Below are 25,077 nucleotides of genomic sequence, written 5' to 3'. Positions count from 1 at the left end.
TACTTCTTGCATCGATCCCGAGATGCGGAAAAAACCAATAGTCATTTTGTCCCACATAAATGAATAAATAACAAAACCCCCCGATCCCCCGAGTGGACTCACCCATTCGGTGACGTCACACACGATAATCACCCCTTATCCTCCTTGGTTTCTAGATGAGATAGACGTGTGGATTTTTCTTTACCAACGCTAAGTATCATTTGAACCAAAGGGCGAGATATACAGTTTGTTTGTTACACTGAGGTAAAAACCAACCAGTATAGTCGCTAGGGAGATAGTTTTGACGACATTTTTCGGCTAGAAAAGTGACAAAAACGATCCAAAAACTTAGCTTGTATGTGTGTTTCCGTTCATATACGGGACACACGTTTTCAAAATGCCGCCCTTAGGGCGCCATTTTATTTTTGTTCTCACGTAAAACAACTATAACAGACTAGTAAGTTACAATAGATGTTTGTACAGTACTGTGTATACATGTATGGTGAGTGATTATCGCTATGTTTATGGTGTGCTCTATCGTTATATCTTTCAGTACGCGTCTGATGGCCTTGAGTTACTGCTAAGAGTTCGGTGGGTTTCGAAGGACCAGCCTGACAAATCTTCCCCAAAAGGTTTTCAGTTTTTCATCCCTTTGTATATATATTTTTATATCATACCACTACATCAGCGTCAGCCACTGTGCGTGTGGGTCTGTTTATTGGGCTTGAGCTTGTGTTCGGGGGTAGTGCTGTACGCTCCCGATTACTACAATGTCTAGGCCTTGTCAATCATGCCCTTCCCTTGTACCAGAGTGGGACCCGCATCCACTCTGCTACTCCCACAGGGATTGCTCTAAATCAAATAAGTGTGCTTCCTTTTGCATAGGCTTATCGGACATCCACTTGAGGATTTAGAAAGTAGCGCTCGTTTAGGTCTTGACACAGACAGAAGACGAAGACTAAGAAACAGAAGCCTACAGGTAAGATTGATATGGTAGGTACTAGCGAGGCAGGCAAGGGCCACGCTAAGGTAACCTCTGGGGCTCCGGTCCGGGCAAGCAGGCGGACCCTCCGGGACTGCTAGCGAGCCGAAGGCCTAGCAGCCAGCGAAAGCACTGACTTTACGTCTAAGCTAGTAGCAGGCAGCAGGCGGTACTTGCCCTAACAGGCGCAGTACCAGTCTACCAGTGAGATCTCTAGCGAGCTTCTTGCAGGTGGACACCCGTCTATTGCTAGCCAACGGGCGGGTCTAGCACCCGCGGAAGGAGCCGGCGACGGACAGTATGCCAAGGGCACCCCGGGCTTGCCTGGGTTGAATCCTAGCATACAGCGTGCAGCGGACTTGCCTCGGCCGGTCTGTAGCACGCAGCGTGCCAGTGGACCCCCGGGCTTGCCTGGGTTGATCCACGGCACGCAGCACGCCTTTCGTTCCCGCAAGGGGCGAATGAAAACGTGCATGGGTTTAGCAGAGACGATACCGGGGCTAACGCTTCAGGTGTAGTCTTAGCAGAACCAACTGGGGTTGTCACACGGCAGCGTTCCATGGTGGGACCGCCGAGTGATTCCCTGGGCCTTGGAATGGCTGCCGGCTGTCCTCCGGGACTGGCTAGCGGCTATACCGGGGTTGGGCTCGCAGTCTCTCACGGGACAGCGACCCAAGTGCAAACAGTGGCAGCTACCGAGGCGAGCCACGGCTTGACTTCAGTGGTAGCCACTATGCACGCGCCCATAGCTGCCGTGAGTGGTCCGCCACACACAGCGACCTTGGGCGAGGCTCAAGAGGTTAGGGTAGGTAGTTTGAACAGCCTGGCTGATCAACAACCCACTTATGTCCTCGAGAGCCAGCAGAGCGTGGGTGATCCATTACAGTCAATGGGTCAATTACCCTCTTATGATCGATCACTATCTATTCAGCGGAGCATGGCTCCATTGATTGATACTGCCTATTCAGGTAGCGAGGTGACTGATCGAGGGTATACACGCTCAGCTACCCGTGATACTAGGCAAGCTCCTTTTAGCCAAGGGACAGCCAGTATAGCGGGTACCCATACACACGGCTTGATCCTCTAGCGGGAAGCTGTGAGGCATGGGTACAGTGGTGCGCAGCCGGGAGCCCTACCGGGCACCCACGCTACAACCACGCAGGTACCGCAGTACTCGTCCTGGTTACCACAGTCTCTGTGGCAACAGGGGGAGGCGGTACTGGTACTGCCGTTCCATGGGGTTTCCTGGTGGCGGATCCTTTCAGGGTCAGCTACCAACAGGGTATGCCCGTGGTATCCGCCGCAGGGTGGTTTCTTCCACGGTCTTCCACCGTGGCACGTGCCGCCTAGCGTTGGGCAAGCAGTACCACCAGTTGTTACCCAACCTGGCGGCGAGTGGCTAACCCTGATACAGCTCAGGGTAGGCCGCACACTGCTATGGCTAGGCGACAGCAGCAGAGAGCGTCGCGGATCCCGGGTGCTATAGCTAGCATCTCGGGGTCTAGCGGGAGTACTCCTCTTCTGCTGGTGTTCAGTTGGCTAGCCACACGGTGGCGACACCTCCCTGTCCACCTTCAGATGCCGTCGTCAGATCTCTTCCTCATCAGAGAGTGAGGCAGAGCCTGAAGGCGAGGGAAAGGAGTCGGAAGATGAAACCCGTAGCGACTCACAGTCTGTTGAGACTGTGCAGCTAGCTTCAGGTATCCTTCCCCGCTTCCCGTGAGGAACTCGCTAGCAATGGTCTGCCTGCGGACACCGCTGAGGTGATGAGCCGTGTGGCCCAAGGTTTGGGCCTGGCTTTCTCTCAGGAGGAGTCCGTTCAGGAGGACCAGGGCATCTTTTCAGTAGGATGCCCAGCTCGCGCGTCCACACAAGGGTCGCCCGCACTTGCATTCCCGGCGGACCTCAAGGGTAGGTTTCAGTAGGGCTGTCAGGCTCGCTGGAGCTCGACGCCGCGTGCTTGCGCTTCACTGCGTGTTTCGCAGGAGGACTACGAAACCTACCTCAGGGTCCCTGACATGGATCCAGAGCGTTGCCAAGCGCCTGCCGCTGGCGGCCAAGGCGCACGGGTCGCTTCTCCCCAGTGGGAGGAGGAGCTAAAGCTCATCGATAAGCGAGCACGCCGCTTATCAGAGTCTCTAGCGTCGCTACCACGCTTGCCGAGCACCTCGGTAGGAAGGTAGCGAACGACCACGGGCAACGTCGAACTCTTCATGAGGTTAATCTGTTAGCGGTGCTAACAGCTAACCTCAACGAGAGTTCTATGGGCCTAGCCCATAGGATGTCATCTCGCCGCCGGGAGAATGCCTGTCTGTCCCTCCAGTCAACTTACGGCTCCGACTTTGCTGATGCAATGAAGAAGTCAGACTCGGTGGGACAGGGGCTACTCTTTGGACAGGCCTTTTGCGCCACGGTTGAGGACCGGGCAAAGAAGGCCACCAATGAGAGCACTCTGAAGAAGTCGGAGGCTGCCCTGACCAAGGGGAAGGGCAGTAAAGCTAAGAAGAAGCACAAGAAGAAGAAGTCTTCTAAGCGTTCTTCAGCGCCAGCTCCGGCTTCAGCAGGACGCGCACCACAGACTACACCCGAGCCCGAGGCTACTCCAGCACCTCCCAAAAAAACTGGGAAGCGCAAGAGTAGTGCTGGACCAGATGGCAAGCCCCTAAGAAGAGCCGTTCTTCTAAGGGTGGCAAACCAGATCGGTCCTGAGGCACGGCGGTCGACAGTCCATGCCGGCAGGCCTTGGACTTCCACAGGGATTCCCCTGTGGGCGGCCGCTGTGCATTACGCCCAGAGATGGCATGCCATCTCACCGGCGCCTGGGTATTGTCAGTGGTCAGTGGGGTTACAGGCTGGAATTTACCAGCCACCCTCGTGCGCCTGCACGATTCAGAGGTCCACGGTAGTGCCGCCAGACGGCCCCCAGCGTCGGGCACTACTGTCAGAGGTCACTCAGCTTCTCACGAAGCAAGCGATTGTCCCGGTCTACCCCCCTTTCACCAGGGGTTTTTGGAGCACGTTTTTCTGGCTCCAAAGAAGACCGGCGACTGGAGGCCCATTCTGAACCTCAAGCCGTTGAACGAGTTCATCAGGCCCAAGAGGTTCAGAATGGAGACTCTCGCCGGTGCTAGCCTGCCCCATCAAGGGTATGTGGGCGGCATCGCTAGATCTCTCGTACGCATATCTGCATGTTTCGATCGCACCTCAAGATCAGAGGTTTCTACGCTTCAAGGTACAGGGTCAAACTTACCAGTTTCGATGCCTGCCATTCGGCTTGTCCACCTCCCCAGAGTGTTTACACTCCTGGTCAGGGCGGTGGCAGCGCACCTGAAGCGCAGGGGAGTCAACATGTGTTGCTACCTGGACGATTGGTTCATTTACGGACGCACCCCACTGGAGACACAGTGTCTCGTGGAGTTAGTAGTTCGTACGGTGCGGGACCTGGGATTTCTGATCAACGTCAAGAAATCCAATTTGGTCCCGACGAGACACCACTATTCTTAGGGGCCCAGATCAACCTCAAGGAGGGATCATGGCGCCCTCACCCGAGAGGGTGACGAACATGGCGAGGTGTGCCCGACTCTTGGCGAGTCAGAGGGAGCACCGCTGTGGCATGGATGAAGGTTTTGGGCCTTATGGCCAGTATGGTAGACCTCGCACCGCACTGCCGCTTTCACATGAGGCCTATACAACTACACCTTCTAGCCTTTTACAGGCCCAGTCGTCATCCAATATCCCTCGCGGTTCCGATGTCGGAGATCGCGCGAGAGGAACTCTGGTGGTGGACCCATCAGCCCAATTTGACTCAAGGTGTCAGGGTTCCTGCACCAGCGGTGCAAAGGCCACGAGTGACGACCGACGCCGTCAAAACTGGGCTGGGGGGCCACATCCACGGGACTCAGTCTCGGGCCTATGGTCGGCCACGGAGACGGAGTTCCATATCAACCTTCTCGAACTTTGGGCAGTGGAGAGAACTCTCCAGCATTTCGAGAAGGTGATCGTGGGATCTCATATCGTTGTCCAACCAGACCACACAACCGTGGTGGCCTACCTCAACAGACAAGGGGCACAAGGTCACCACGGTTGTGCCTGCACGCACTACGCCTGATAGGGTGGTGCAAGGCCAGGCAGATTACGTTGAGAGCGATGCACATAGCGGGAGTCACCAACATCCTCGCGGACGATCTGTCACGAGGAAAGGTGTCGGGACCTACAGAATGGTCCCTTGCTCCGCAGGTCGCCCAGACGATCTTCGAGGTGATGTACCACCCCTCGATAGATTTGTTCGCATCTCATCGCAATCATCAGCTGCCGTGTACTGCTCGAGGGTCGCAGACCCACAGGCATTCGCCGTGGGCGCTCTGTCCGTAGACTGGGAGGAATGACTGCTTACGCTTTCCCCGATCTCGCTACTCGCAAGGGTGGTGACCAAGATCGGGAGGGAGGATTGCAACGTCATTCTGATAGCACCGTTCTGGCGAAACACCTGTGGTTTCGACCGATGGTGGATCTACTAGCGGCACAGCCGCGAGTACTCCCGAGTTATTAAATCTACTCCGGATGCCCGGAGGAGAGGTACCAAGTCTACCACTAGAGCACCTGCAGTTAGCTGCATGGCCCTTATCAGGAAGCGTCGGCGGCGGAGGGAGGCTTTTCATCAGAAGCTGCTTCTCTCATCGCCGGGGTAGACGAGTCTACCCTCCGCACGTATAGTCAGCGTTTGGCTCCCTACTACGCATGGTGCGATGAGAGAAATACATCTCCCACTAGAGCCTCTGTGCCTCTAGTGGCAGATTTTCTGACAGAAAAGTTCAGGTCAGGACTTCAGCAGGCAACGATAGCCAACTATAAGTCAGCCATTCTCTCGATTCATCGAGGATTCAAGACGGTCGACTATCAATTCAGATGGGTCCCTAAGTCTTCTTCTCGACGGTATGTTCAACGAGCGCCGCCGAAAGGAAGGTGGTCCCTCCATGGGACCTCAACACAGTCTTGGAGTATATTAAGGGTCCCCTTTGAGCCCCTGTCAAAAGCGACCCTTAAATACGTCACTCTTAAAGCGGCCTTTCTTCTGGCGTTGGCTTGGACGGCGCTGCTCAGAGTTGCACGCAGTCTCGAAGTCAGCCTCCGATTTACTAACAACGGGCGACGCTGTTTCTTCGCCCGGATTTCCTTGCAAAAATGAGCGAAGTACATTCCGACACTCGCCCTCTTCCTCCCCAGTATTGGGCAGGGTTCGTCAATAGCGAAGACAGGTTGTGGTGCCCGGTGAGGGCGCTACAGCACTACCTTGGCCGAACACAAACCTTAAGAGGGGCTCATGACCGCTTATTTATCACTCACGCAGAACGGCACGGTCCAGCCGCTAAACAGACTCTGGCACGGTGGCTGGTCCAGGTGTTGGTGGACTCGGGCGGCAAAAGCGCCGCCCTAAGGCCCACTCAACCAGATCTATCTCATCTTCGTGGGCCTACCATAGGGGGTCCCCATAGAAGAGATTTGTCAGGCTGTGTCTTGGAAGCACCCGTCGTCCTTTTCCCCGGTTTACTACAACAACGTAAACCAACGACCAGGCGATAAGTTCTCCAGGGCTATTCTGCGGAGATAATATGGTGGTTGGGTATCAGGTGTTTTGCGGACAATCAGAATTCCAACATGGTAAGAACCAGTGTTTCTATTCTTAACCACTGAACTTTCAGTTCAGGGTTTTTGTCTGTTCACGTAGTCTTTCTGTTTCCGGCCGTGAGGGGGGGAAATAGTTTGACCTCGCGATTACCATGCTACCCACTCTCCCGATCCTTATCAGATGCTGGCCAATCTTGTACCTCCATCCGTCGGTTACTTGCTAGATCGATCTTTCAGATGTTGATGCAAGAAGTATCTTAATCAACATCGGAAGCGGTAAGATCGACCGGTGTACTGAGTCTAGTCCCAAACAAAAATGTTTGGTAGACTCATAACCGTCGCGATCTTACCTTTCGATGTTGATTATCCGACCCGCCGCCCCTACAAGTTTGGCGAGTAGGGGCTGCCCAAGTCGGATAAGGGGTGATTATCGTGTGTGGACGTCACCGAATGGGTGAGTCCACTCGGGGATCGGGGGTTTTGTTATTTATTCATTTATGTGGGACAAAATGACTATTGGTTTTTCCGCATCTCGGGATCGATGCAAGAAGTATCTTAATCAACATCGGAAAGGTAAGATCGCACGGTTATGAGTCTACCAAACATTTTTGTTTGGGACTAGTTTGTGACATTGTGTCTAAAGATATTATTGTACCATCATCAGGTAAGAAACTGTACCTTCGTAAAATCTGTTTTTCTTGAACTTTCAAGATATATTGTGAAAAAAATTGATAAAATTCTTTCATAAATTGGCATTTCTATGGTGTACCACGAGGAACAAACTTAAGTAGTCATTGCGTAGTTGCAAACTTCAAATAATATTTGCAAACTTCTAATAATTTTTGCAAACTTTATAATTTTTGCAAACTTCAAATCATTTTTCCAAACTTTAATTCATTTTTTCAAACTTCAAATCATTTTTCCATACTTGTCCACTTGTTCAGCATTTTGGAGCAGTTTAAAACAGTCATAATCAAGTGTCTTTCTTGGCTTTCTGGTTGAAAATTGCCTGAAAATGTGAGGAATGAGCAACTTAGGGGTCTTTTAGAGCTAAAATAATCAAAATCAAGGGTTTTTCAGTCCTCTGTTTTGCTAAAATTCAGGGGTCTTTCGGAGCTGCACGGGCCACAAACAGGGGTCTTACTGCGGGAACATATCTGTATGGTCATTTGTTTTGAGTGCCCCCTGGGTGTATCAACCTACCTTTATTTACATTTTTAAATCTTTCCATTTGTAGGTACTAAACCACCATCATCATGTCGATAGCAGGAGCAGGAGCCAAGCATGCCTTTGGCTTGAAAGGCGAAGTGGGTGGCAACATCAGCTATGTCGATGAGCAGACAATTGTCTACCCTTGTGGTGCTAACACCATCCTCTACAACATCGACCAAAAATCACAGAAATTCATCCCCGGATCTGACAGAAGCCATGGCATGACTTCCATGTGCGTCAGTCCTAATCGACGTTACATCGCTCTGGCGGAGAAGATGACGGAGAAAGCCACCATTACTATCTATGACTTGCATTCATTACGTAAAAGAAAGGTGCTGAGTTCTACAGATGTCCAGTCAAACGAGATTGTCAGTATGGCATTCTCGCCAGATTCAAAATATCTCATTGCACAAGGGGGTCGACCGGACTGGACATTGGTGTATTGGACATGGGAGAAGTCTAAGGTCATGGCAGTTACAAAAACAACAAATCCAAACAATAATGAGGTTACTCAGGTTGGTAAACCAGTTTACATAGATAGATCAAATTCTTAACCTAGATTATTATAGTAAATAAGTGTGCAAATGTAGTAGTGAGATCCCCGGGGAGGGGGGAGGAGCAATCACATACTTTTAGTAGGGTGGTCACATGAAAATTTCAAACCCACCCTTGGAATTACTTTTTCTGTCAGGATTGTTCCTGCTGCAAAATGATTTTAAAAACCTCTTGAATCAACTCAATCGGACAATCCGTTGTGAAGATACAGCCTTTTAAAGATTCACAAAATCGGCCATTTTTACCCCATTTTTAGGAAAATCCTGATTTTGTCATAAATTTGCATATTCACGGAGCGATAATTGTGGGAATAAAGCCAAAGAAGGCACGAGATGTATTGTTTTTGTTTATTTAATGTTCATTTATGCAAATATTAAAAATCCAGGGTCATAATTGCTATATTTGCTTTTTTACAACATTTTTAAAATGGCTGAAATCACAAAAATAACTCTTTTGCCAGGACTTTTAAGGTAAATATATGTGATTTTCACCATTGAGGGCGCTATTATGTGCCAATTTTGACCTTCAAAGGCCTGTATTTCCTAAACTACACAACCAAATTGTCTGATTTTTGCACAGGATTTTGCTCTGAGGGTCTAGATTGTAAAACTGAATATAGCATAATTGTACATCTTTGGGAAAATAGTTTTATTTGATGACAAAAAATTATTTTGTGCGTAACTTTTTTATGCGTGACCGTACAAAAATGCTATATTCACCTTCATTACGAGGTCGTCGGGTTTGCACAGAAGTTACTAGGAGACAAATTATATGGAATTCAATATGCCCAAAAGTTTTCCAACTGCTGCAGAATCTGTTACATTTTCACCATACATTTGTGTATGTAGGCAGGGGTACACACAATAGCTAGCATTGAGGCCACCCTACTTTTAGGCTAATGGAACTCAATTGTTAGTTTCCTATTGACCGCCTGCATCACCTTTTCAATTTGACCAAAACTTTCATTATTTTTTTATAAAAAAGTCAATTATCTGAAAATTGAGATGGAAATAATCAAAATTGAAACTCTCAAAATGTCTGACATCCCCTGCTGATCATAATCAGCAGTTTTTCTTAGTTGTAGGGGTAGAGCATGTGGTAAATAATGGAAATTTACGGATTACCTCATCATGTTTCTAGTGATTACAAAAATTGCAATTTCTTTTCATTTTAATATAAAAAAATTCAAATCTTTTCTCAATCTGTTGCAAACTGTCTGTAATGATGATCTAAGCATTAATACATGTTTTGAAATGGTCTTTCATCAACAATATATACTTTGGTACTGGTGGGGCACCTAAATTTGAAGAAAGCTGTTCATAAAATCATTGATTTTGTTGACATAATGGATCATGAAAAGAGACCGAATAATGAATAAGGTCGTGCGCCATGAATTGGGGGCCAAATGTGTTACATACTAAAAAATTCAACAATTTACATGTTTTTGTACTTAAGGGCTGGGGTATGAGCGACCTTGAAGTTCCGGTATCTGGAGAGGGGAAGCAATGAGTTACCCCAAATCACAGCGGCAGGTAGTGACTGGGCGCCGAAAGTGCTAATATATATTTATTTTGGAAGGTTCGTGTTTGTTTTAAATTTTGGGGCGTTTTTCCAAAATTTGATATTTTTGGTCATATTTCAAAAAGCGACATGCCAAAGACAACTCTTTGGGCACATAGTTTGTTATTGTTATTGCAGTTCTTTTCCACATACCTACGTTAACATTCGATTGGGTGATTTACTAATATTATATATTTTATGACTGCAATTTGGCTTTTTCAATGCGTTTTACACGTATCATGAAATTAACGCAAATATCTAGTCACGCGCTGCTTTTAGAATTTTTACCTGATCGTCGGCTTTTGCAGGCAACAGAATGCAGATTGGCTCACGATAGATGTCGTATTCCTCTATGTGGTTCACTCATTGATAAAATGAGTTTGCATTCCTTGTAACAACACACACATTGCCGTCTGGAAACCGGGTCTGGTACTGATTTTGGGACAGCCAATAGACTTCAGCGCCGTATCAAATCTCATAAAAACCACACGACTGAGCGACTATGTGTTTATGTTTCCCTTACGAAAGCTTGTGTCTACATCTATTACTACACTTCTTTGGAAGCGTTGACCTTTGACCATTCTTTGTATAACGCCCTGATATGACCTTGATATGTTCGCTTGATTGGGTGCGTTATAGCATCCATTTCATTGAGGTGTTAGGACTTGGTCAGTATAATACTTGCAGGGATACAATAGTTTAACATGGTGTGTGAGCATGGTGAAAGACTCATTATTGATTAGGCGCGGACATATTAAAGGCACAGGTCCTTTGCGTGTATAGCAGAAAATTATAATAGAATGTGTGAATAGAATGTTTGGAATTTTGCAACTAAAATACTAACTGCATTCTGCATTATGTATTTATTTATTTATTTAGGCCTATGCCTATTTATTTATTTACTGACTTATTTATTTATTTTATTTATTTGGTATATTAGTTAGTAGGCCTAGTTAGTAATATTCCATGATAGGCCTACGTCGGTTTATTATTGATTGTTGATAACTTGACAACTTGATTGATTGATCGATTGATAGTCATTTCACATTATATTCCTAGTTTATAGGCCAATTTGAATAACATCGTACATTAGATAAATAGACCTATCAGTATTGATTTATTCTATTCAGCAATATCAAGGATTACTATCAAACTTCTCATAGCTGATTGTCAGTTGGCTCAGTGGTAACGCAGTAGGTTTTACAACACCGAGGTCCCGGGTTCGATTCCCACCTCTGCCTATTTTTTGCAAGGCTGAGAAAAAATGAAATTTCTGGACTGCAAACTTATTTGGCGCGCGATCTGAGCTGGTCCTTTTCTGGTGGCTGTGTCTGTTACAGGCACACTCCCTCTGCATCCAAACCAGGTTCACGCTCATTAGACCTCCCTTAAACTGATCTAATTTATATTCTGTTCATCAATACCATATAAAATTATATATCACTGTAAAGCTTAGAGTACCAGGAATACAAACATACTATTATTTGGTCAATATACAGGGTGCCACAAATGTCATATAGGGTGGAAAAGTTAAATTTTGGTTCAAAAAGTATACAATTTTGTTCCTCTCTTATTTACTAACATAAACACCTGGTCTGTTAAAATCTTTTTAGATGTGCTAATAACATTGTAGACTTTCAAAAAAACCAAACTTGTAATGATGAGTTATGTTGCCCAACTGAGATACAGGGTGTTCAAAAGTCGTCCAAAATTTTTATGATTTTTATTATATTTTCAATCAAAACTTTTTTCCTTCATGCCCTACACAAAAACCAATGGCATATTTGAATTCCTCATCAAATTTCCTTCTAAGAAATGATAACTTTTACAGAAGTAGGGTAACTTATTAAAGAAATGTGACATTCAGAACATTTCGGAGCATAAATGCATGCTTAGTAGTAACGTATAGGAAAAGCCTAGAACCCATGACACAGAATGCAGCACATATTACAACAAATTAAACTAGTTTGGAGTAAAATTGGTTACATTACCTACTAGACATAAATACCAAAACAATGGTACATAATCCATCCCAATACCTTGCTGGGTTACGAAGTTAGAGTAAAAAATAAGTTCGAGAGGCACTAAAAATCAATATTCCCTATACTTTAACACATGCCTCAACCGTATTCGCCTCAACCGTATTCGCCGCCACCCCTGACACTACTTTGTTTGAATTGCAATAGCTCAAGAAGGAAATGTAGTGTGAAGTTGTTACTTTCCAAAATGTTAGCTAGATAAATTAGAAACAAAATGAGACCAAAACTAGTTCAGTACCCATCTCCATTCTTGAGATCTGGAGAATGTCCTGAAAAAAATGTAAACATGTAACACCGCCACCTTTTCCTATTCCCCAATTCATGACGCACGACCATAATGAAATAGCGACCTCGTCCTTTTTTCAAACATCCAATCGGAAACTAATAATCAAGTTCCATTGGCCTTATGTGTTGTCATCCTCAAGCAACCCCTCAGATTCCCAACTCTAAACACCGACTTTCATTGAGTGAAAAAATGAACCCTTATTACTGACCTTGGAGCAAAATAGGAACCCTTTTCACTGATCAACTCAAGTACCGTACATGTAGGCCTAACCCACGCAGAAATTTTTATGTCAAATATATATCAAAAGTATATCAAAAATATGTTAAATGGCATGTTGATACAAATTTGATATATCAAAACTATGTCAAATAGATTTTGACATATATTTGATTGTATCAAATATGTGTCAAAAAAATTGAAGTATGTCAAAACTATGTCAAATTTAACTTAGATTCTCAAATGAAAAGTATGAGGGTCAAATTTGTGTCAAAATTGTGTCAAATCTGTGTCAAATTTGACTTAAAAATTTTTTGTATGTCAAATTTGTGTCAAAATTTACTTAGTCATTTTCCTGATAATTTCAGTGTGTCAAAATTATGTCAAATCCAACTCAGAAAAATTTTTTGTATGTCAAATTGGTGTCAAATTTTACTTAGTCATTTTCATGATAATTTCATTGTGTCAAATTTGTGTCAAATTTTACTTAGCCATTTTGTTGATAATTTCATTGTGTCAAAATTGTGTCAAATCCAACTTATACATTTTACTGACCAAATGCATGTACATTGTAAAATGAAACATTGTTTTATCTTTTTTAGCATCATTGAATTTTTAGAATCAAACATCATGATCAGTAGAGAATATGAATTTAATGACCGCATAGAATATTTACTGTTTATCATGGTTTATTGAAACTACATATCAAGACATAAGATCAAGATCTGACATGATATAAGGCTTTGTATAATGTGAAAAGAAACTGAACAAAAAGGTGTTGTTCAACAATGTTTTAATATAAAATAATTCACTGACGTTTTGTACGAAACGTCAGTGAATTATTTTATATTAAAACATTGTTCTTTTCACTTTTTACCATGCGATGTAACGTGGGACTCTTAATGTTTTTTTGTATAAATTAAATTATGTGACCCAGTGTGTGCCCAATGCTTCTGGTGTGTCCGGCCGGGGGCACTCAACTTTAGAAGTGATAGTATGTGCCTGTCAATAGGCCCCTCTTTTGAAGTTGACTATACCCGATGACTCCTTTTTTCAAAAAGTCATACCCCTCTTTTTAGGTGCGGCTAACCAATGACCCCTTTTTTAGTTGCGACTACCCAATGACCCCCTTTTTCTAGAATGGTATCACTAAAATGCCACAACATAATGCAGCAACTTTCAAATTCTCTTATTTCAGCAAATTTGCATTGAAATTTGGAAAATTTTGAACAAGAAATAGGATTTTGCTCCATTTTTGAGGCAGCCAGATCAAAGTAATTACGATTTTTGGTCATGGCAATTTTGTCCCAGTATTTCGAGCCAGATGGAGCAAACTTGTTCCCCCTTCCTCCTGTCCCCGGTCAGTATGCTTCTGGTGTGTCCAGGCCAGGGGGCACTCAACTTTAGAAGTGACAGTATTATGTGCCTGTCAATTGGCCCCTCTTTTGAAGTCTACTATACCCGATGACCCCTTTTTTTGAAAAAGTCATACCCGATGACCCCTCTTTTGACTACCCAATGACCCCCTTTTTCTAGAATGGTATCACCAAAATGCCACAAAATAATGCAGCAACTTTCAAATTCTCTTATTTCAGCAAATTTGTATTGAAATTTGGAAAATTTTAAACAATGAAATAGAATTTTGCTCAATTTTTTCAACATTTTCTAGCCAATAACCCCTTATTTGATATCTATACCCAATGACCCCTGCCCCCAATATTTTGTACCGATAGGCCCCTACTTCGTGATGCCAGTAGGCACATACCTTCACTTATAAAGTTCCCCCGTCAGGCAGGGACCGTGTAGGGACCAGCTCCAGGAAGTCTCATGAATTAAGTTGCTTTGAGGCATCATCGGAAGAGCTGGCGGGCCTACTCATTATGATTTACATAATTTTAAGGATGGCATTACTAGTTTATAGCTATAAGCTCAAGATGAAAAACGGATCATTCCTAAGAGCCGTCTTGCTGAGTGATGTGCTATCAGAATTTTTACAATCTCGTGGTGAAAATTTATATGACCCCCCCTTCTGCCCACGCAGACTCAATCCATTGTTTGAACTAAGGGGTGAAGCGTGCAAAAACATTTATAGGCCTAGTAAGTGTCAGGAAAGGGAGCGGAACATGGACAAAATTTTGCGCTCTTCATGATAAATATTTTAATTAACTCCTATTTTTGGTGTAAATAAATTATGACCCCCTCCCATTTTGGCATAAACATTATGACCCCCCAGTATTTTCATGACCCCACCCCCATTCGGGAAAACAATGACAGCCCCCCTATTACTAACAGGGCATTAATGCACTGGGCTAATGCAGCTAACCATTAAACCAAGGGAATTTCTTGTTTCGGTGCTCCTACATAAAGGAGGAACTTCCATTCAGAAGAAGAAAAAGAAAATGGCAGCTTGTGGTGGTGGATTTGAATTTTAACGGTTCAATTTTCGTTTTAAAAGCTTAAAGCCAGTCTGTCATGCCAACGGAGGAATGCATCAATATCATCTAGTCATGAACATTATATACAATGTGTGATTCGGTGGACAGGCTTGAGCTTTTATATAGTAACCGAATCTTATGACTGCACTGCAGTGTGACGTGAATCATGCATGCAGCATGGTGGGACAATGGAGTAAGATTTTAGTTTTGGCTGTTCATGCTGCTACTGAGTACCAATCAATTTAAGACTAAACTGCATCATCGGATGCTGTATGTACTGGATAAAGCACATGGTAAGTATACAGTCAACATTTTGAAAATTAAAAAATGTATTTTAAGCTTACCTATACTTCTACTTAAATACACATGACTACAGTACATCACTACATGTATCACTGTAGTCTGTACCAGTTAGGGTGCATCAAGTGCCCCTCATTTCAACCATATTTTTTGCTCCTAGTGTCAAACTGTACCATTTAACTAGAAAATCATCCCCTCCAAATTTAAATTCAATCGGAGGTCGGGAAGGGGGTCCACGTGAGCTTAAAGTTCGGACAGAGGCATTAACCGGCAGCTAAAGTCCGGCTGGCAGCTATTGTATTATGTATACAGTTATACACACACATTAATAGCTGCCTTTAATGAAAGTTTTTATAGTACTTCAAATCTCAGACAATACTCAATAAAATGCAAATCCATTTGAACTAATCACAAAGGCAGCTATTTTCAGACATATTTGACGTTATAATAATAGCTGCCATGTGCATGTTTCTCTATTTACAGCCGTTTCTGCATGGAAAATGGGTCCATCGCGCACTACAAGCTTGAAGTTTGTGCATGGTAGGTGTTTTTAACTTAATGACAAATAAATCAGGCAGCTATTTAGTTTTCATTACGTTATACTGCACATCACTGTGGCTGCCTTATGAATAACAATGTAATAAATGTACTTTTACCATTGCTTTTTATTTATCTGTCCATATATGATACAAGTTTGGTAAATTAGGTAGTATCATTCAGTTTACGCTTTCTCAGGTTAGGGGTGGTGCAATAATTATGTATACCGGGGGTGAATTCTCAAAATGGAATGCCAAAAATCGCTTGCCCCCCCTTTGGCCGTGCTAAAAAACCTTTGCCCCCCCCTTTGACGTGCCATAAAATCTTTGCGTGCCCTTTGCCCCCCCCCCCCTTACACATACAAGATTTTGGGGACCCCGAATTTAAAACCTTAAATTGTCTTAACATATAATGTGAGCGTAGCGAGCTGGAAATTTTGCATATTTGAACGTGTTCTTAATGTTTTCCTCACGCCTTTTAGGGCGTAATATAGAAACGGTGCCCAAAATATCTGTGCCAAAAATTGCTTGCCCCCCTTTCGACCTGCCAAAAATGCTTGCCCCCCTTTTGGCCTGCCAAAAATCTTTGCCCCCCTATAATTCATTTATATCAAAATGTCTTGCAAGTGATGGAGCAAGATAGAAAATGGACACCTAATCTGAGAAAGCGTAAACTGAATGACACTATCTAATTTACCAAACTTGTTTCATATGGACTGATAAATATTAATTAGCAATGGTAAGATAAGTACATTTATTGCATTGTTATTCATTGAAGTATTACGGTACGGTAACGTACGCACCGTATATATTTATGCAGGTTTCCTTGAAAAATCTTTTCTTTTAATTTTCTATGTATACCCGTGCTGTATGTAAAATTTGTATTGTATTTTTGGACCAATTTGGCTGCATGAGTATAGCAAATGTGTTAACTAAGGTTTGCCTATCATACCTTTAATAGAAATAGTTACTGATGTACTTGAGAACTAGGTGTCTAGGCATGCTTGAGAGCTTCGAAAATGTATTTTGGGTCAATCTGGGAGAAAAAAATCCCAGGTAATGGATTCTTCCCTGATGGATTCTAATTTCTAAAAAAGTAATGTGGAAATACCTGCCCAACCATATACTCTTGATGATCCTGAATTTCTTGTTGATGACACCAAATATTTTTTTCAGTTGTTTCAGAAAACTACCAAATGTGTAAGCTTATTTAATTTGTATCTTTATGTTCAATTTGCTTTCAGATGCTATTGAAAAGGGAGCCGAATGCGGCAGGAATAGCAACTCATCAATGGCGACTCATCAAGAAGAAAATGCTGTACATATCAGTTATGCAAAATGAGGAGTTCAGAATTCAGATTTTACGCAAAGAAGAATGTGAAAAAAAGAACCTTGCTAATTTTGACTCGGACTGTTAAAGATCATGCAGATCTGGATCATGCACATAAAACTTAACTTTAAAGACCATTTTTCTGATTCATGATTTCAAATGGATCCGTCAAAACTTCGCACTAATTATGTGTCGTACTAATTATTGTTTAGAATACATGAGTGGCAAACTTAAGACTATTTTTCTCACTATTTGGCCCCAAAAAAAGTCAGATTGCTCTTTCCGACCGATCAACAACTTTATGTGAAATAATCTGTATTAAGGTCACAACAACTTTATGTGAAATAATCTGTATTAAGGTCACATGTGTTTGTTTTTGCATACCGTATTTGAATTTTAATTTGGTATTAAATTACTCATAAAATATTTTACAGGTCAAGCTACAAGTTTAAAAATATTGGTTGAGAGGTAGTCGGGTAAATAGTATATCAATAAATATTGGGCGTAAAGCATCCAATTCTGTCATTAATATGTTTTCATCAATATTTTCAGTGATTTTTGGTTTTCATTGGGCAAAACTTAAGCTTAATGGAAAATTAAGCCCCTCCGTGCCCCTCACCTTTGTGGTGCAGCCATGTGATCACATTCTGGCATACTTTTGACATAACCAAGAACTACATGTCAAATATGTATCAAATTTATTTTGACACAAATTTGACATATCAAAAGTACCGGGGTATGTCAAATATGATCCTGTTTGACACAATTTTGCACAAATCTGAATATTTGGTGGCATTATGTTGCCCTCAAGTGGGATTTCCAATAACTTGGCACTGACTGGAAGCTGTGCATGCACCTGGGCAACAGGGTAGAAAAGGATTCCCTGTGCTGGCTCACCTCAACGGCAGCTCCACCACTGCATTCACATCAGTGTGTCAAATATGATCACGATTTGATACAATTTTAACATAACCAAGTACTATGTCAAATATGTATCAAATATATTTTGACACATATTTGACATATCAAAAGTATGTCAAATATGATCCTGTTTGACATAATTTTGACACAAAATAATATTTGACATGATTTTGACACAAATGTGATTTGACACACTTTTGACATAGAACTATGTCAAAAATATGTCAAATTTTTTATACAAATTTGACATATGTCAAATTTATGTCAAATTTGTGTCAAATAAATGTCCCAATTCTTATCGTTTTTGTTTGACATAATTTTGACATATGTCAAAATTGTGTCAAATTTCGGTCAGGGAATACTCGGGCTCCCATACAGGCTTTAATATTTTTTGCTGTGTATTTAAGATACTAGTTGGAAAATTTATACCCTTATCGCGGGTGTGCCACAGGCTAAAAACCCTACTTGGCGTACCTTTGCTTGAGCATGACTTTTGATTTGAGTGCCCGGGATTAAGGTCCATATTTTTGACAACAGAATCATTTCATGAAGCACCAGCATCTTGGTGGCAAACTAAGTAAAATCAAAATTTCTTTCGAGATGAGAGTCATAAAATTACTTGGATGCGGAATATGTTTCATTTATTAGGTGTGACACAGTATAAATGTTTATCCACTCAAGTTTAAGCTAGTATATAGACAGAGGAGTAATAATATACTGGAACTTAGAATTGGAAGTAAAAACAAAATGTATAAGAAAATGAATTTTTTTAATACTTGGTATTAAATAAGCACTGATTGGACCAGTTACTGGTACTAGATTCATCAAAATAATTGCCTACATGTATATGAATCACAGAGCAAGTATTAGCTGAATTAGCCAGATTTTGTGACATTCTAAATATCTTTGAAAATGTTCTGTCATTTGTCCATACAGGTAACATTCAATCCGCAAGACAACACTCAGATCTGTGTCGTCGGCAACGGAATCTTCAAATTATACCGCTATAGTGAAGGTAACCTAAAGCAGTTTGCATTCCAGAAGACAGAACCACAGAATTATCTCTCCCAAGCTTGGGTGTCTGATGAGAGAGTCATTGTAGGAACAGACACAGGAAAGCTACTGTTATTTGAAGCTGGGGAACTCAGAAATGAGTTTACTGTAACAGTCACACAGCAAGCCAAAGATAACAAGGAGTAAGTCACTTTTAGGTCAATCATTGTTTTGTAGCGATGATTCTCTGTTTGCAAGAATCAAAACTGATTCAAATTGATTCTTCTAATGTCATGGCCATTTTGAAAGTAGTTAGATTTTGACTATCAGTTGATTCTTGCTTGATTCTCACCAGATTAGTTGTTTGAGAGTTTTTTATTGATCAGTGGCCCTGGAGGATATTCCACAAGAATTAGTATCACTAGGTCTTTGTGGGTTGGGTTTAGGGAAGAAAATATTGACCAGAGGATTGTATAGATGATACATCAAATGATACATCAAATGTTACATCAAATGATACAAATTTCTAATAGTTTCACAATTTCACAGAGATCACGGGTTGTGCCTTTAATATAAAATATAGATTTAATTGCAATAAAATTATTTTTATTACAGAGTTGGTGTGCTAGGCATCACAGATGGAGAGCCAGCGCCCTCACAAGGCCCACCTCAAGTCACGGCTATCATATCATATTCAAAAGGTTTTGCCTGCTCTGGTGGCAAAGGAACGGTACATCTCTATGAAAAGACAGATGATAAAGACACATACAAAAAGACTAGAGAAATTAAGGTAGGAAATTATGGCTTCTATTATTTTAATCCAATACAATCATGGTCAGCTTTATCATTTCTATATCCAAACTTAATCAATTTTTGCTCAGTTGTTGTTGAAATGGAGATCAAATTTGCAGGCATGAGAATTATCAGGCTTTTGCCTGAATTCAGGCAGGTTTGTTGTCGAAATTTACACATTTTTTCAGCCTATTTTGGGCCTTTTAAGGCTGAATTCAACACGCTTTTTCAGGCAGTTTTCAAAAAAGCCATTTTCCTGCCTGAATTTGTTATTGACCTGTCGGGGCAAAATATTTTCACACCCTGTAAAGTTCTTAACTTTTTTTTATCTGTTCTGTTTGTTTTTTGATTGTTTTTTGACACTTGAAAAACAAACATTACATAGGTACAACAAAGGGAAAAATAATACTTTCTATACAATTAACAAAGCATCAACAATATCATGGTAAGAAAAAGATTAACCATAATTGCAATACATTGAAATACTATCAAATTTTTTGTTGTAGTATAGATGCACTCTGCATGTGTATGTCATGCAGAGAGTAATTTACTAATTGTTGTATTGCACTCCATGACGCAAGTCATCGGCTCTGCGCATGACATACATACATTGCATTCACATACTCCACATCTTGACGTAGACTTATAAATATCCTGCTGGGATGTATACTCATTTGGACATAGTGAATGAAATCAGGAATATAACTGGATTACTTCAGACTTTAGGTATAACAGTTTTATGGCTGTTGTGTACAAACTTATTGAAGCTAACAAGCAAAATATATTTTTTTCAAAAAAATAAAATAGTTTTCAAATTTCAAATAAATCCAATTATCACTTACTACTTCATGTATCTCTTGTTTTATGCAGATTCCACAAGATGCCCTGGGTTCTGACACCAATCGTCAAGAAGCTCATGAGATCAAGACATTGACAGTGAGTCCATCAGAGGAGACATTAGTAGCCAGTACTACCACCAATCAGCTCTATTGTATGACATTATCAAGTGCTGAGATTGGAAAGGTAAGCCTTCATTTCACATTTCCCGTGTTGTCTTTAGCATCTTCATTTTTTCCCAAATTTTCCTGAATTGGTAAAAGAAAACCAATCCTCAGTCCTGGTTACACCACTGCATTTCATATCTAGAGCAAATTAGACTGAGATTTGGTGGAAATGGTCTTCACACAATTATCAGGCGTTAGTCTTTATCTGCAATCCAGGAAAAACGTTGGTGTACTTAAGTTAATAACTGTCCCTTCTTCCCACGTAATAGACCTTTTCAAATCAAGATCGGAAAAAAACTTTTGAGTGAAAATACAACATAAATAGCCAAAATCAACATGAGTCATCACAGAGAAATATTTTCTAAAGGTATTGAACTAACATTTCCACTATTTGGCACCTAACAATGTGACAGTATTAAAAAAGAAAGAAAAATGCAAGTGTTTGTCGTCTGCGGCACATTTGTGTGGTCTTCGCAATATAAATATCAATCTCTTGCATAAGCCATACCCAACGCTTGACTGTGTCTTTCACACAGATTTGTGTTCAGACGTAATAGTTGCATTTGCGTCAGCATTGATGACCCGGAATTGTAAACAGGGTCATCCATAAAAAACTTCGGAAAACTTCAATTTGAAAAGGTCTATAAGTTGATGAAAGCGTGTTTCACATTCAAACTTGAAAGAGAAAGGAATGGGTTCTGCTTCACATGTGTTGTAAGCTTTTGACAACTTTTAACCAGGAGCTAGAAGTTAAACTGGACAAAAGTCTTGAAGTTTTGTTTCTTTGTTTTGTTTGTGGGTGTTTCTCTGTTTGCTGTGTTGTGTAATATATTTACTGAGTCAATGTTATTGTACTAATTGTATCATTTGTGTTTATTATTGAACTTTACAGGGTGACCTTTCTTCATTTGAGCTGCTATCCCAGGCATTCCATTACAGTGTGATATCAGGTCTAGATGTATGTCAGCGTAAACCTCTAATAGCAACATGCTCACTGGATAGGACAGTCCGCATATGGAACTATGAAACAAGGTAAGAAATTATGTCAGAATCAAACAGGAATCTTAAGGTTTTAAAACATCAGTATCTGTATTATGTGTATCAAGCAGTGATTAATGTTCATCATGTCTGAATTCTGGAAATAAATCTAACACTAGGACTTACATTTTGCGACATTGCATCTGGAACATCCACACATCATCAGGCAACTGATCCATTGGACCGGTCATCAGGTCTGTTAATATTCAAACATTTTAGATGGTTTATGTCAAGCACAAAGGAAAACTGATGTTAATTTTCGCTGAATGAAATCTGGCTTTCTCAAAGCAATGTTGATGTTATTTGTTCATCTGTATTGAATGGTTGGTCTCTCTCCAGAAGAGGATGAACAACATGACTATGAACCATGTTCCCTGTTAGTCTCCATGGTATTATCCCCTCTATTTTAACTTGAAATTGACTACTTGATCTATCTCACCCCGTGATCATCCTTCTTATATCCAGAATTGTTGGTTTGTCACAGTGGATGATATGTGCACATCTATATCAAAAGGAAGCACTTGTTGGCTGCTTCATGTGTCTCTTAATTTTTACATAATAGGAATATACCGGACTCATCTCAAGTGGAGGTCACATCAATTCATCCCCATGTTACATGCTTTTGGAATGCTAATAACATTCCTAAACCAGGTGACTTGTGGATGATTTAAAAGTGACCAGCACTTGCGATGAGTCTGGTATTTATTCCTAGCTAGTATTATGTAAAAAGAGATGCATGTAGCAGCTGACAAGCGCATTCTTTTGCTATGGATGTACACAATTATGATCAACCAAGGAATCAATTTGAAACACATAGTGTCCTATAAAACATCAATGTGATATTAGGTTACCAATGCTTCACCTTTGTTAATTTTATGACATCATCTCTTCAAACTGTTTGTTTTTCCAGTTCTCTTGAGTTATACAAGGAATTCCAGGAGGAGGCTTACAGCATAGCTTTGCATCCATCTGGTCTCTACATTCTGGTAGGATTCAGTGATAAACTACGCCTCATGAATCTACTTATTGATGACATCAGGACATTCAAAGAGTTTACCATAAGAGGATGCAGAGAGGTAAGAGGTGATGGGAAGAATGTGGTTTGCATACCATTGAACCATCACCCTCATAACCTAATTGGCCAAGTCATTTTTGCAGTTTTTTGAAAAAGGCAAAAAACTAAAAATGACTTAGGCAATTTGGTTATGAGGGTGACATAATGATTGTGTGGTGTTGGTAGCCTGTGGGTTTTGTGTTGGTGGTGTTGCAACTAAAATAGCCCTATGTGCATAGAATTTACTTATTCTAACTAATGATAAAGACAACGTCACTGATATAGTGGTACAAGTCATGGAATAACTGTGCAAGTCATTGACATAAATTGCCTAAGTCACACTCAATGACTTAGGCAGAAAATCATTAAGGTTTTTGAGGGCGCTCTCTATGGCTTTATGACCAAGTCACTTTGTTACAAGGCGGCAGTTGTTATAAAGATTGACTTGAGCAAAAAAAATTGAAACCTCAAAAAATGATGTGGGCAATTTGGTTATGAGGGTGACGGAATACACTTTGGGCTATATCTTCTGGTCAGTGTTCCATGGAAGGAGGAGAAATTTTCTTCCTTGGTTAGGGAAACTTAAAATTAAGTCAAAGTGAATAAGACTTGTAGGTGTTCATCTTGCCTGAGCCTTGTATCATATTGCACCCATGCATCACAATTTTTACACCAGATTTCAGGTGTAAAAAGCAATTAATTCCAAGGTTGGGAATAGGTGGAAGATCCAAGAAAGAAATTCCAGTAAACTGTTGCTATCTTTGCGGGTAATGACATTATCCTCCTGGGAAATGGACACTTTTGCAGACCAAATAAATTAATGTATGCTAAAAAACAGGGTTAAAGTTAATTGCCTTCCAAATCCAACATTGCCCCAATTTGGAAATGCTGTTCCCTTTGTAATTTTAACAGACAGTCATACATAATGTTTGTAATACATATTTCTTTATTACAGTGCTCCTTCAGTAATGGTGGTCATTTATTTGCTGCTGTACATGGTAACGTCATTCAGATCTACTCATCAACTACATTTGAAAATGTTAACAACCTCAAAGGACACAACGGCAAGGTAATTTTTCCTCTCAAAGTCTTATAATTTTTTTCTCTAACATGATCATGAATGTTTGTTTAAATGGTCTCTCCATACAGAGACACACTTGGGTCCTGATGGGACCAGGTTCAAATAAAATACTCAAGCCAGGCTAGAAAGCCTTTATAAGCATGCTCATGCTGGCCTATGGAAAGAAAAGAGAGAAGTAGATTCGAAGATAAAGATCAAGGAAAAGAAGGCCACTCCTGACAATCAAGTGAACAGTGTTACTGTCAGCCTCCGGGAAACTTTGTCCAATCTCAACTGCCAAGGAGGCAGAGTAAATACAATGTTTTCTTTTTTTTTTCCTTTTCTTTTTTTCTAGCCTGCTGAGTTGTTTGCTTGTTTTCTGCTTGCTTACATGCTTTCCTTTTTCATTCCTTTCTATCTTTTTCTTTCTTTTTCTCTTGTTTTCTTTCCATCTCTCTTGATTTCTTGCTTATTTGGTTTCTTGATTGCTTTCTTGTGTTCTCTTTCTTCATTTTCTCTTTCTTTCTCCAGAGCATTTTTTTAAATTGGATTTAAAAACTTACTTATATGTTGCAAAAGATTTAGCAAACATCTGAAACTTGTACTTTCTAAATCTATTTATAGGTTCGTTCAGTTGTCTGGAGCTCAGATGACAGTAAAATCATCTCCTGTGGTATGGATGGCGCTGTGTACGAGTGGAATGCATTCAGCGGTAAGCGTGAAGGGGAGAGTGTTCTCAAATCATGTAGCTATACATCCGTATCATCAACTCCTGATGGCAAGTCCATATTTGCTGTAGGTTCGGATAGGACACTGAAGGAAATCTCGGATTCACAGGTAGGTCAAAGGTTAACTTCTTTGTGTAACTATAGGGAAGAGGGGGCATTTAACATTTGTTTCTCAATGTGCACCCACTTTGTGAGGATCGATGCAACACAAGATCCCTCCATGTATTGTGTAGCAAATGAACAAAATACTTGATATGAACTTAAATATTTGGCAAGTGTGTTCGTTGAGAATCGTCAATTGATTTTGGCACATATGATTTTATAGAACTTCTAGTTTTTTAATTTTGAATGAATTTTTCTTATGAATGCACACTTTATTCACAGAATGTATTCAAAAAATTCACAAAAACAACTTTATATCCATATAACTAT

At 41.3% G+C, this 25,077-nt stretch overlaps 1 protein-coding gene across 1 annotated transcript in view; it reads left to right on the top strand.

Annotated features, from left to right (window-relative positions):
* LOC140161635 (cilia- and flagella-associated protein 57-like) overlaps positions 1-25,077 on the top strand; it is a 49,969-nt gene that overhangs the window by 3,699 nt on the left and 21,193 nt on the right. The window contains exons 2-9 of the mRNA XM_072184964.1: positions 7,824-8,313; positions 18,913-19,172; positions 19,585-19,759; positions 20,632-20,784; positions 21,658-21,797; positions 22,714-22,879; positions 23,813-23,926; positions 24,542-24,754. Coding sequence (XP_072041065.1) covers positions 7,843-8,313; positions 18,913-19,172; positions 19,585-19,759; positions 20,632-20,784; positions 21,658-21,797; positions 22,714-22,879; positions 23,813-23,926; positions 24,542-24,754 — 1,692 coding nt within the window. The 5' untranslated portion in view covers positions 7,824-7,842. The remainder of the gene's footprint in view (positions 1-7,823; positions 8,314-18,912; positions 19,173-19,584; positions 19,760-20,631; positions 20,785-21,657; positions 21,798-22,713; positions 22,880-23,812; positions 23,927-24,541; positions 24,755-25,077) is intronic.

Source organism: Amphiura filiformis, chromosome 1, assembly GCF_039555335.1.
Source record: "Amphiura filiformis chromosome 1, Afil_fr2py, whole genome shotgun sequence".
NCBI lineage: Eukaryota > Metazoa > Echinodermata > Ophiuroidea > Amphilepidida > Amphiuridae > Amphiura > Amphiura filiformis.
Note: the sequence above shows the minus strand (reverse complement) of the source record. Positions and strands in the feature narration are given on the sequence as shown.